Source organism: Ranitomeya variabilis, chromosome 6, assembly GCF_051348905.1.
Source record: "Ranitomeya variabilis isolate aRanVar5 chromosome 6, aRanVar5.hap1, whole genome shotgun sequence".
NCBI lineage: Eukaryota > Metazoa > Chordata > Amphibia > Anura > Dendrobatidae > Ranitomeya > Ranitomeya variabilis.
Window position 1 is genome coordinate 156173528 of NC_135237.1, and position 13977 is coordinate 156187504.

The 13977-nt window shown below is 40.7% G+C and overlaps 1 protein-coding gene across 11 annotated transcripts in view; it reads left to right on the forward strand.

Moving 5' to 3' along the window:
• TPK1 (thiamin pyrophosphokinase 1) overlaps positions 1-13977 on the forward strand; it is an 854031-nt gene that overhangs the window by 376145 nt on the left and 463909 nt on the right. For all 11 annotated transcript variants that reach the window (XM_077269139.1, XM_077269141.1, XM_077269138.1 and 8 more), the window contains 2 exons: positions 4111-4183; positions 7863-7958. In XM_077269139.1, coding sequence (XP_077125254.1) covers positions 4111-4183; positions 7863-7958 — 169 coding nt within the window. The remainder of the gene's footprint in view (positions 1-4110; positions 4184-7862; positions 7959-13977) is intronic.

Consider the following 13977-nt stretch of genomic DNA (forward strand, 5'->3'; position numbering starts at 1 on the left):
TATCTTTCATGGAGGCGGCGCTGGTTCAGTCACCGTTCTGAGTACGCCCCAGACTCTGAATGACACTGGCTCTCAATGTGACCACACTCCTGGCTCTGCCCCGTCACCAAACTCGTGCCATTGGCACCTTAGTGATTGAAACTGCACCCCCAGCCCTGACTGACAGCAGGCCCCAATACAGAGCCAGTTTCAGTCAGGGCCGGAGGTGTGGTTTCAGTCACAAAGGCGGTGCCGGCACTAATTCAGTTACCACTCTGAGAATATTGAGCGGTATTTGTAACCACCAGGCTGGTATTAGGGTTGGCTGTCAGCACTGGGAGCACGTTGACAGCTGCTTCTCTGTATACTCAGAGTGGTGAGTGAACCAGCACTGGCGCCATCCCCATGACTTAAACTGGAATGCTGCTGGGGAGAATAAAGTTAATTTTGTCCCTGCAAACATCTGGCAGCATAATAACACTATTATCCTGGTTAATAGCATTTTTTTTCTGGAGGCAGGTTCCTTTTAATGTTTGTTGATCTCTTTTTAAAGCATGTTCCAGGTGGAATCCACCTGAAAAAGATGTTGTGTGCACACATGCCATTTTTATGGAAACCTATAAGGGTTTCTAAATCAACCCAACAGAAAAATTGTAGCATGTTCCATTGGGTTCTGGGTATAGGATTCCTTCTAAAGGAGAATATGCTCAACTAGATGGTGGCCCGATTCTAACGCATCGGGTATTCTAGAATATGCATGTCCACGTAGTATATTGCACAGCCCACGTAGTATATTGCCCAGCTATGTAGTATATTGCCCAGCCACGTAGTATATTGCCCAGATACGTAGTATATTGCCCAGTGACGTAATATATTGCCCAGCCACGTAGTGTATTGCCCAGTGACGTAGTATACTGCCCAGTGACGTAGTATACAGCACAGAGCCACACAGTATATTGCACAGCGACGTAGTATATTGCCCAGCCACGTAGTATATTGCCCAGTTACGTAGTATATTGCCCAGTTACGTAGTATATTGCCCAGTGACGTAGTATACAGCACAGAGCCACGTAGTATATTGCACAGCAATGTAGTATATTGCCCAGCCACGTAGTATATTGGCCAGTCACGTAGTATATTGCCCAGCTACATAGTATATTGCCCAGCTACGTATGTCACAGGTTAAAAAATAAACATATACTCACCTTCCGAGGGCCCCTTGTAGTTCTGTCGCCTGTGTGCGGTGCAGGCGACAGCTTCCGGTCCCAGGGTGTGATGACCCTGTGCAGGGTCTGTGATGATGTCACGGTCACATGACCGTGATGTCATGGCAGGTCCTTCTCGCATACCATTTTTGCCACTGGAACCTGCCGCTTGCATGGAGCGGTCACCGGAGCATCGCGAGGAGCGGGAAAGGCGGCGGAAGGTGAGTATATAATGATTTTTTATTTTTTTTATTTTTTTTAACATTAGATGTTTTTACTATTGATGCTGCATAGGCAGCATCAATAGTAAAAACTTGGTCACACAGCATTAATAGCGGCGGTAACAGAGTGAGTTACCCACGGCATAACGCGGTCCGTTACCGCTGCCATTAACCCTGTGTGAGCAGTGACTGCAGGGAGTATGGAGCGGGCGCCGGGCACTGACTGCAGGGGATTAGGGAGGGACTAATCAGACTGTGGCCCTCACTGATTGGTCGCGGCAGCCATGACAGGCAGCTGGCAAGACCAATCAGCGACTTGGATTCCATGACAGACAGAGGCCGCGACCAATGAATATCCGTGACAGACAGACAGAAGGACAGACAGACGCAAGTGACCCTTAGACAATTATATAGTAGATAACCATTGTGGATTGTTAGAGGTCTATTAGAAGGCCGAAACCACGGAATGCTCACAGCACACCGTGAGCGCGATGCAAGGATTCACAAGTCTGCAGTCACTCTAAGGCTGGACAACCACTTTAATACTGGTGTCTCTTTTTGGCTGTTGTTAACTGTTCTTTTCTCAATAATCTTTTTGTATATGAAAACAATATGTGAAAACAATTGAAAATAAACCAAGAAAAACATCCATGATATAAATTGTGTGCTACATGGAATCGATTGTAATCAGCTGTGTAATGAATTCTTCACCGGACCGGCAGAGAAGATTGTGCTCTCTGCAGCCTGTGTTCGATGGCATCCAGTAATTGCTGTAGTTCTTATGTTTTACGTCTGTACAACAATGACATGAAATGAGGTTGTTGTCAATGGATTCAGTAATCAGAATATGTGGCTCATCTGACAATTCTCCATAATTGAAAGATGCATAACCTGTAATTTTCCTTCATGAAAATCAAGAAAGCTCGCTGGTATAGTCTGCTGTAAATTGGAACGGTGTCTTACTTGGTGCGTATAAAGCAGCACATCATACACTTCTGCCATCCGTGAAGCACAAAGTGATAGGTCATAAGTGGCGTTTGTGATTTTAAGTAGCTGATATTTTGGCTGCCTCCTGTGTTTCCTTTTTTTAGATTGATGAGCTAAATGAAAAGCAGGATTACACATAAAGTACATCAAGTCTATGCTGTACTCGTGCTAATCTTTCTACAGTATTTACTGAATATAAAATTACTTGGTAACCGTAGCTTTTTGGGACTGCGTAAGATTCTGAATAGTATGAGCACAGAAATGGATTAAAGGGTTCCAGTCTAAATAAACATGGTGTCTGTTCTGGGAAAACACTAGTATAAAACAGGAGAAGCTGAACAGATTGATGTATAGCTTTACGGGAAAAGTTTCCATATTATGTGTATTTTATTCATTGGAATCTCTGCTCATTCTGAGCTCAAAATTCAAGTAGGTGGACCTAATCAATGATTGACAGCTATCTCTATGCAGGAAAGGTAATAGATCTCTGATTAGGACCTCCCACCTGACTGCTGTTTAAAATAAGCAGACATTTGACTGAGTAAAGTACAACTTATACTGAATCTAATAATTGTTATATTTCCAAGCTGTCAGGTTTACCTTCAGATGCACATAATTTTCTATTATAGTAGCTAGAATTAAAAATTTACTTATTAGAGATGACAGCCATGTTATCACCTAAAATGTTTATCATCTAAAAGGTTTATCAATGTCTTTAACTCTGTTAAGATCAGTAACAAAAAAAATAGATCACTGAAATAGAAATTGTGAAAAAGTGATCACAAATTACTGTAATGAAATCCTAAAATTAAACATTTCTATCAAAGATTTTTTTTATCATAACGATAACAAAATAAGATTTTTGTTCAAAATTGTCTCAAGCTCTCCATACATGAGACAAATGTGAATCCCTCCAAAAATTGCTCCATGTTCAGATTTACTCCTTTTGAGTCTTCAAAAGTCAGAATGGTCCATCCAGCATGCACATGAATTCAGTGCCTCCTAGGATCTCTTCTACCACACACCACTTACATAGTACAGTAGATTGTTGTCCACACAGTGGAGATTAGCAAAAACATTTGCAGACACCAGTCCCACAGATACATTGGTAGTTCATGGCTCTGAGCCACAGCACTGTGAATGTCTGGGGAATAACCTGGCGGTCTGGGAGAGACAATCCTAAAGTCTCCTATTGTGCCCTGTGTTTACTCTATTGCAGAGGTGTCAAACTGCATTCCTCGAGGGCCGCCAACAGGTCATGTTTTCAGGATTTCCCTAGCATTCCACAAGGTGCTGGAATCATTCTGTGCAGGTGATTAAATTATCACCTGTGCAATACAAGGAAATCCTGAAAACATGACCTGTTGGCGGCCCTCAAGGAATGCTGTTTGACACCTCTGCTCTATTGCGCCCTTTTGGCTTACCTTGTTCCCTGTGTGATCTGTTTTATATTTTTGCTTTTTATATATCCTTGTATTTATACATGTACAGTAATAATTGTTGTTATGTACTCGTGTGAGCACCCGTCTTCTACAGTGCCACCATTTAACCAGTGCTGCCGCTAGCAGATATATGGCAATATAACGATCTGTATGATTATCTATATATAGCATTTTACTTTTTAGTTAACATATATTATCTGCTTTGTCCAGTATGTACTCGAATTATGACAATGTCTAAATATGGATTCACGCACAATGTTTTTGTTTCCTGTTTAGATACCTGCCAGATTTCATAAGTGGAGACTTTGATTCCATACAGTCATTGGTGAAGGATTTCTACACAAAGAAGGTATGTTTATTCTGTTTTTGTTTTTTTTTTTGCTATTTTTTAATGGGATCCTACTAGAAGATATATAACTGTAATAGACTAGAGATGAACGAATCTGCAAGATAAGAATTGGCAAATAATGCAAATTTTACAGGTAAATTTGATGCAGAACAAAGGTATTTCATGGGGATTAAATATTCCTTATTACACTCTTAAGTAACCCCAGAGTTTAGGATGTAAACAAAAAAAATAAAAATAATAATAAAATAAATGAAGTACCGTAATAAAATAATGCTCACATGTCTCCCAGCCCACTATTGGATGTCCACTCCTCTTCATTTCTCCATTCCCTTATCATGCACATCTATTTGGCCGCTTCACTCCTTGTCTTGAATCGCAGACTAGGCCTCTGACATCTTTGTGTTGACTGTGCCTTGGGCAACACACATTGTAATATCTGATCTCAAGATGTGAACCACAACGGCACAGTGTACAGTTACACCAGATGCCTAGTGAGCGATTGATACCATGGCATGGAGTTAAACTGCTGAAGAGGATGCATGCAACAAAGGAAGGGGAAAAGAAGAGGACACGGTGAGTGGTGAGGTGAGTATTCTTTAATTTCATTTTATTTTTTTTAACTGATTACATGGCTGTTTATGGTTTTACAAAATGGCATCCGCAGCTGCCACCATTTTGCTGAATTCACCTGGAGAAAATTGCAAAATATCCAAATTCTGTTCAAGACAAATTTTTGTGAAGTTCGAGAAATCATTTTCCTTTGAATAAATTTGCTCACCTCTGATAATGATTATGTTTTAGATTCCGATCACATTGTTTTATATTCACAGACCTCATTGCACACAAAGGTAGTTAACTGATTGTTCATTTCCACCAAGGTGAATGCATGCATAACAAATTTCTCAATAATGGTGGACAGTGATTTGTGTAGGGTTGCAGTCTATTGCAGGAGGTGAACAGTAAAACCATTCCAAAGTCTGATGTATAATATCATTCTTCACAATTTTTGGCAGCAGCGGAATACTATAGTGAAAGATCTACAGTATGGTCAGGACATTCTTTTTTTTTTTTTTTTTTATGCACAGATGCACAGTTCTCCATCACTGTGACTTCTCATTGGAAAGGCTCCCTAATTAAATATTAAAAAGTGCTTTGTGTAGAGGACTGCACCACAGTCTTTCTAGAAAGTAATTCTGCTGTAAGGGACTTGCTATTAGTACGTCGATGAACACCTATTTAGACCTCTCAATTGGTTATGGCAATCTCCTATGTTTGCTAAGCCTCCAATGAAAAGCAAACCAAGACGAATAGAAAAATAAAATACATATTTTTATTGATATGTAATTCATTAGAAAACACAGGATACTGCAGTAAAACTAGAATGACCAAGACAATGGGAAAGGAAAGGCTATGTGATTTGGGGAAAAAGGCAAAAAAATGTATGTAAAACAGCCTCAATTGGGAATAGAGTAGCAAGTAGTACTGCAAGTGAAACACAGTGTAAAGAACCATTGTAAGGTATAAAGCACTCAAGTAATATCAGTAACTGCAAGATATCAGTAACGTGAACTTGTACAAACTTACCATAAACATAACTACTGAAACCATAATTATGGTAACCCCCTAAGAACCAGAGGTATTTCCGTTTTTATGTCTCCATTATTTACTCCCCTTATTCACAGAGTTATAACTTTTTTATTTTTCTGTCAATATGGCCATGTGAGTGCTTGTTTTTTGCAGGACAAGTTGCACTTTTTAACGATACAATAGGTTTTACCAAGTAGTGTACTGGAAAACGGGGTGAAAATTAAAAGTGCAGTGAAATTACAAAAAAAAGTGCAATTCTACAATTTTTTTTTATTTTTGCCATGTTTGCTAAATGCTAAACCTGACCTGGCATTATGATTCTCCAGGACATGACGAGTTTGTAGATAACAAACATGTGTAGGCTGTTTTCTATTTAAGTGGTGAAAAAAAAATTAAAGTTTGTCAAAACAAGTTCCCGCTTTCCGAGACCCGTAGTGTCTCCATTTTTTTGTGATCTGGGGCTGGTTGAGAGCTTATTTTTTGTGCATGCACCGATCTGATGTTTTTATTGAAACCATATGGACAACAGCTGGCGCTCTCTCCACCATCATTCTGCCTCTGATGCCTTGGCGCAGCAAGCACAATGATGCCACTATTTTGCTCTCCCTTTGCGGAGTAATGCAGAGCTTCAAAAAACATGCTGAGGAGACTGGAGCAGTGGGGAACGAGGAGAGGTGAAGATGTTTTAAAATGTTTTAATGTGAGGCACATTATGCTGTGTGGAGGACTATGTGTGGCCCATTATACTGTATGGAGCACTATGTAGGGCCACTATATTATACGCAGCACTATATGTGGCCATTATACTATATGGATGACTGTGGGGCCCATTATACTGTTTAGATGACAATGTATGTTTGTATGTGGAGCCCATTATTTTGAATGGAGAACTGTGTATGTGGGGCCTATTCTTCAGTATGGAGGACTATGTGGAGCCATTATTCTGTACAGGGAATTATGCTGAGCCATTATACTTTACAGAAGACTATATGGGGCCATTATACTATCTTGAAAACTATGTGGGGCCCATTATTCTGTATAGGGGACTATGTGGGACCCATTATTCTGTATGGAGGACTTTGTTGGGCCATTATACTGTATAGACGACTATGTATGTGGGGCCATTATTGTGTATGGATGACTGTGGGGCCATTATACTGTATGGAGCACTATATCGGGCCATTATACTGTATGGAGAACTATGTGGGACCCATTATTCTGTATGGAAGACTCTGTTGGGCCCATTATACTGTATGGAGGACTATGTATGTTGGGGCCATTATTGTGTATGGATGACTGTGGGGCCATTATACTATATGCATGACTGTGTGGGGCTCATTATACTGTATAGAGGACTATGTATGTGGAGCCCATTATTTTATATGGAGGGCTATGTGAGGCCCATTATTCTGTATGGAGGACTATGTGGAGCCCTTATTCAATATACAGGACTATCTAGGGCCTTTATACTGTATAGAAGTCTATGGGTGGCCCATTATACTGTATGGAAGGATATGTGAGGCCAATTATACTGTTTGGAGGACTGTGGGGCCATTATACTGTATGGAGGACTACGTTTGTATGTATTTCTTTAGAAAGAAAGAGAACAATAAAAAATATCATTACAAAGGTTTCCATAGCCTTTTTTATTATATTCTGTATCACATGTGAAAATTAGAACTATGGTACTTTGTAAGTTGGACATGTTGTATGTCAAAAGCAAAAATTGTATTCCTAAAAAAATCCTGCAAAATTGTTTAAAATACAAAAAAAGATAATTAAAAGAGAAGCTATTCCTGGCTGAATCCAATTAATATTCTGATTAAATAATTTCCTTAAGTGGTGCCGTTATAACGATACAGATCAGATATTGTCATTTACTAAAGAAAAGGAATTATTTTTATTGCAAAGCTTTGATATCTATAACCAACACTCCCTGAATTTCATAGGGAACTGTAATGCATTGCTGCAGTACAATTCTTATTTTCTTGTGCTACGATTTGGTTTTGTATTCTGCTAGTCTGTTGAGGCTTGGCTAATGTTGTTTGTTTTATTTATTCTTATTTTCTGTTATCTTTTTGTATGTTTATAGGGATGTGAATTCCTGGAAACACCAAACGAAGACTTCACCGATTTTACAAAGTGCCTTTCAATTCTACAAGACAAAGTCCAGCAAAAGAAACTACAGGTAATCCAAGTTATCAATCCAAGATTACTTGACAATATTGTTAGTCTACCCTTAGAATATGTCAGCAATATTAGATCAATGGGGGGTTGACTTTTGGCTACCTCGTACATAAGCTGTTTGAATAACTTATGAAAGTGCTGTAGCCTCTTCAATGTTTCTATTGCTTTGTCTACCAGTCTATATAAGACCCGTTGATGCCATCGTGGGTGCATTGTACCCAGAAATAGTGTAGGGATAGTCACCGCTGCAGAAGGGACAGTGTGTTATATAGCATTCCAGTACCTGCTGATGCAAACAGTCCTTTTCACGGCTAATTCAAATAGATTATCTATATATATAATTGTCTAAGGGTCTGTTTGTCTGTAACCGAAATCTCGCATCACTGATTGGTCGTGCCCGGCCGGCCTCGACCAATCAGCGTTCATAAATAAACTATATACATATTCTAGAATGAGAATAACATGAAGGACAGTCTGTGAGGGAGAAAATAACATGGAGGACAGTGAATGAGGGAGAGAATAACATGGAGGACAGTCTGTGAGGGAGAGAACAACATGGAGGACAGTCTGTGAGGGAGATAATAACATGGAGGACAGTGTGTAATAACATGGAGAACAGTTTGTGAGGGAGAGAATAACATGGAGGACAGTCTGTGAGGGAGAGAACAACATGGAGGACAGTGTGTAAGGGACAGCATACAAATTTTCCCCGTTTTTAAGTTTATCATATGGTAAAATAAATTGTGTCTTTGAAAACTTTAAGTCATCCTGTAGAAAACAAGCTGTCATACAGCGATAGATGACTAATAACGTTTTGACTCTTAAAATAAAGACAGGAGAAAAACAATGGCAGTGTGTCCAATGGGTTAAAACATAAATGTAAGCACCAATGTTTATATGAATACTAGATGGTGGCCCGATTCTAACGCATCGGGTATCTACTATATAATCATCTAATTCTGTCTGTGTCCGTTTGTCTGTAACGGAAATCCCGCATCCCTGATTGGTCTTGCCAGCTGCCTGCGACCAATCAGCGTCAGGCGCAGTCCGGCCGCGAATTGGCACGGGATTTGAACCACGCTTCGCTGATTGGTCGCGCCCGGCCGGCTGTGACCAATCAGCAACAGGCGCAGTCTGGCCGCGAATTGGCGCGGGATTTGAACCACGCTAAGCTGATTGGTCGCGCCCGGACGGCCGCGGCCAATCAGCGATATTGGCTCAAGATTTAAACCCCGCTGCGCTGATTGGTCACGCCCGGCCGGCGGCGACCGATCAGTGATATTGGCGCTGGATTTAAACACTGCATTACTGATAATGTATATATTTTACCTGGAAAATCCTGTGTATTCATTGCATTATTCTTAAATCTTCATAAATGAACTACATACAGTACATATTCTAGAATTCCCGATGCGTTAGAATCGGGCCACCATCTAGTGTTCTATAATACTGCTTTTAACTGCAGTTAGGGTAGGATTAGCTGCTGGAGTGGGAATTCTGTATTAGAGGCACTTAGAGCAGGGTTGATTGCATTACAGTCCTTGGTGCTGCTACGTACAAGCAAAAGTCCTTTCAGGGACAATTTAAATAGATTTTGTTCTCTAATAATATGCTTATCTGCAATTCATGTAGGCTTAGCTGGTGGAGTAGGGATAGCATATTAGATACATTTAGGCAGGATTGATTTTGTTACAGTAGTAACATTTGAAGTGGCTTTTTGTTCCACTATTGTCATCTGGTGGGATTGAGAAATCTGGGCCAAGCAAGGCCTTGATCATTTTAATAAGTCAACCTGTACGCATTTTCAGTTGACAGGTGGATGCTCGTATCAGTTATTATGCCCATGGTGGCACTAAAAACATGCTTTGTCAAAACGCTATCTGTAGGGCAGGCCAGCACCTTCAAGGCATAGAGGGACAGTTCGTGCCACGTGTCCAGCTTGGATACCCAATACTTTTACGGCACAGAGGAATCCTGAAGAATGCTGGTATGGCCGGCTAGGTTCAAAAATGTTTCCCTCCTTGTCAGACTAACAGGTTTAGTGAAAGTGTCCTAAATCTTTGATAGTGTTCCTCTGCCTCTGTTGGACCTGGTGTGTGTTTCCCTCATCTCTCCCCCTTGATTGCCCAAGGAGCTATGCCTTTTGCTAACAGCATTGTCAGATAGGAATTTTTGTATTAATTGTTCAACCTTCTGGTATTGCACAATTTTACCAGCCCTCTCCACTGTAGGAAGGAGAGATGGAAAGTTCTCCTTGTAGCGTGGCTCTAGAATGATGAACAACCAGTAATCATTGTTCGCCAAAATATGTATAATGCGAGGATCATGGGAAAGGCAGCAGGACATAGTCAGCCTTGTGTGCCATACTCCGAACAGGCAAGTTTTCACTGTCCCCATCAGCACGACGACTCTCCTTCTCCTCCTCCTCCTTCTCCTCTTCAGACCATCCATGCTAAACAGATGGGACTAGTGGGAGCGCTCCTACATTTACACCTGAGACATCCACTGATACTATCAAGTGATGCTCAAGTTTGGCAGGAAACACCAACTGGAGGGACTCAAGTTAGACTTGTGGAAAGAAGCCAAAGACCATCCACAAATGTATCCGAACCAAGGACTCAAAGGAGTCTATACCAGGGCTCCCCAATGCCACAGTCGAGACTGTGTTGAAAAACGTGGCTTCCAGCATTTAAACCAATGGGCACAAAGACCTGTCCTGAGATCTTTCATGCATGCCCTTGGATTAAATAACACTAGGTACTGCCCTAGATGCCCTTTTGCTGAGGAAACACCCTTGCATCTCTTCTGGCAGTGCCCATTCACACAAAAGCCCTGTTGGATGCCCTGGCAAATGACCATAGAGTCTCTGTCCCCAGGAGCAACCTAAAGAACACTTCATTGCAGAAGTGGGATGGTTACGCTGATTAGGGTGTCAGCTCCACTCACCATCTTGGTTGATAACTGAATGTTCTAAAGGACACTACCATGAGGTTGCGGAAAGCCTCAGTGTTCACAAGCCTGAACACATTTCTAGAGCAAGTAGTTTGGAAATGAATTTAGCGTGTGGGCTGCTCGCATGCCTTCCAGATTTTTGTGTGAGGGTTGCTTGATGACCCTCCAAAATTTATGAGTAAAGTCTGCCGGATGGCCCTCCAAAATATGACTGAGAGTCACCTGATGGCCCTTAAAAAAAAACTTGGAGCGAGGGCCACATGATAATACTGTTGATATGGTATAGGAGAAGGACAAGAAAAATATTAAACCAAAAATTGTATACCCTTTTTGGGGTGGGAAAGGGGTGCATTGGAATACACCAGGAATAAGAAAAAAACATTTGAATTGTCTTTATGTTCCCCTGCTGTCATACGGTGGGGTTGAGAAGTCTTGGCCAATCCGTGCCTTGTTCATTTTGAGAACAGTCATCCTGTCAGAATTTTCAGTGGACAGACGCATGCACCTATTAGTTATGCTTCTGGCAGCACTAAAAACCCATGAAATCAACTTAATCAGGGAGGGACCCGTGACTGAGGCCTGAGATCTTCAGATTTGCCTCAACTCCGTGTAAATAAAAAAAAAAGTATTAATAACGATCCCATCAGGTTTAAAGAACAATCTTTGGACCTTTATAAACGTTTTTCTGATAGGGGTTACCCCAAATCTGTTGTTGTCGCCACGTTAAAAAGGGTTGACGAAAGTCCTCCTGTTTCATATGAAAAGAAACGCTGGGTACAACAGAATAAAAAAGAAAAAATATAATTTTTTTATTTTAGATTTGGTCCCATGGACAGTCAGATTAGATCTGCGATCAACAAGAACTGGCATTTACTATAGGGAGAAAAAGAAATTGCGGATATAATGTCCAGAGGTCCGCTGGTTACATACCGGAGGGCAAAAAATATAAAAGATATTCTAGTTCAGAATCGTGTTAAAATCGAATCCAATAATTGGCTGCAAAAAATATGCCTGTAGGCAATCATAAATGTGGAAATTGTTCTTTCTGTTCCTTCCATCTTACCACCAAATATTTAGAGATGGGAGGTATTTCACATAAGGTCCAAGATTTTATAACATGCCGCACAAATTACGTTACATACGTTGTTTTTTTGCCCATGCGGTTTTCATTATATTGGAAAGACTATTCGTCCCTTATTCATATGTTTCCGTGAGCACTTTAATTCCATCACCTCAGGTAAAGGGTCCCCAGACTAATTGAACATATAAGGAAAACACATGCAGGCAATCCTGAAGTCTTGCAGTTTGCATGGTTTGAAACAGTTAAAATGCCTGCGTAAGGAGGTGACCTCAATAAATTATTATTAAGAAAGGAGGCTAGATGGATTATTCGGACTTGTGCTCAAGGTCCATTAGGCTTTAATGACAAACTCGGCATGGCTGTGTTTTTGTGATTTGTTTTTATTTATATCTTTTTAACAATATTTTTTGTACTGTATGGATCTGGTTTTCACTTGTTCACAATTAATGATATGCTTTCACCTGATGGTGGGTGGGACAAGGGCAATGGCTGCTGATAAATATTCTGTGAGCTCTGTCCTACATATGACCTGTTGAAGCGCAATGGAAGCGTGAACCGATCGTCGTCTGTATTTGCTCCACTGTTTTATCTTCCTGCTGTTGGTATGATGATGCCACAATAAAGGATTTTGTTGCACGGGACGGTATATGCCAATCCGCTTTCTTTTCTATGGACATACAGATTCTTTTTCTTTGGAAGTGGCTCCCTTAATGCCTGGTGTGTGTGCAGCTTCATCAACCCGAGGTCATACAGCTGTGCCTTTGTCCTGCTTCTCTTCTATGGTATGTGATTTATGCAATAAAAGAAAGGCCCAAATTCACCTCTTGTATGAATAAATGGACAAAGGACTTGTGGTGATCTTGCCCCAGAATGGGTTGGAGAAGTTTGCCCCACGTTGTTCATGCATTTTCATTGGCAAAGGTCTCCATGGAGATGAAAACACATTTTTTGAAACCCCTACTTCACTCTATTTGAAGCCTCAGGGCTGCCTGGTGCCCTGAGCCTGCTCAGGAGGAACTGCTGCCTAATTTAGTTGGAGCAAAATCGGAGTTGGATGCCTGAAGGTCCTTGTTGTTCCAATTGTACCCTGAGTAATCGCCTTGAATCGAGGACTCCTTTTTGTTTGCCACAGAAGTCCCTCTCCTTCTAGATGTAAATGTTTTCTGAGGCACTACACTTCACGTATTCCAAGATGTACTGGATTGCCTCCTTCTAAATTTTGAAATCCCTTGCACATAGTGCCTATGCTTTACCAGTGTAGGCTTCACCAGTCTAGGAGTTCCACTCCTTACAAATGTGAAAAAATTTCAGAAATCTCATGCACACGATTCTTTATTCCTTTTTTTTTCCTTACTGAAATGGATAACTGCTGCATTTGTGAAAAAAGGAGCATGTCAATTATTTGTTTTTTTTTGCAACATTTTGAAAGCAATGAGAAAGTGCAGAAACGCTGTGTCAACATAGCCTAAGGAGTGGAAGTGTCTTTTTTTTTCTCTTTTTATTTGCCTTATATATAAGACATAATATTGGAAATAATGTTTCCTAACCTTTTTTCCTTTAAAATCCATTTTAGCTTTGGTTTGTTATGTTTTATTGTCATATAAGTGGCGTAATACTCTGACATCATTGTTCCCAGCAGCAACCTGTGAGTCCAGTGATGTATCCAGGTATCTTCCCCATGCTTTTCCCTTTCCGTTTCAGCACTTTTTCCATTCATTTCAGTGATTTTAATGCACCCCCACACCTCCTCGGAGGGTCTGCTAGAAAAATGATCGAGTTAATCATTGACTTTGAGGGTATGTGCACACGTCAGGATTTCTTGCAGAAATTTCCTGAAGAAAACCGGAAATTTTTTGCAAGAAATCCGCATTTTTTTATTTTTTTTTTGCGTTTTTTTTTAGCATTTTGCAAGCAAAATTAGCTTGCAGAATGCTAAAGTTTTCCAAGCGATCTGTAGCATCGCTTGGAAAGCTGACAGGTTGGTCAC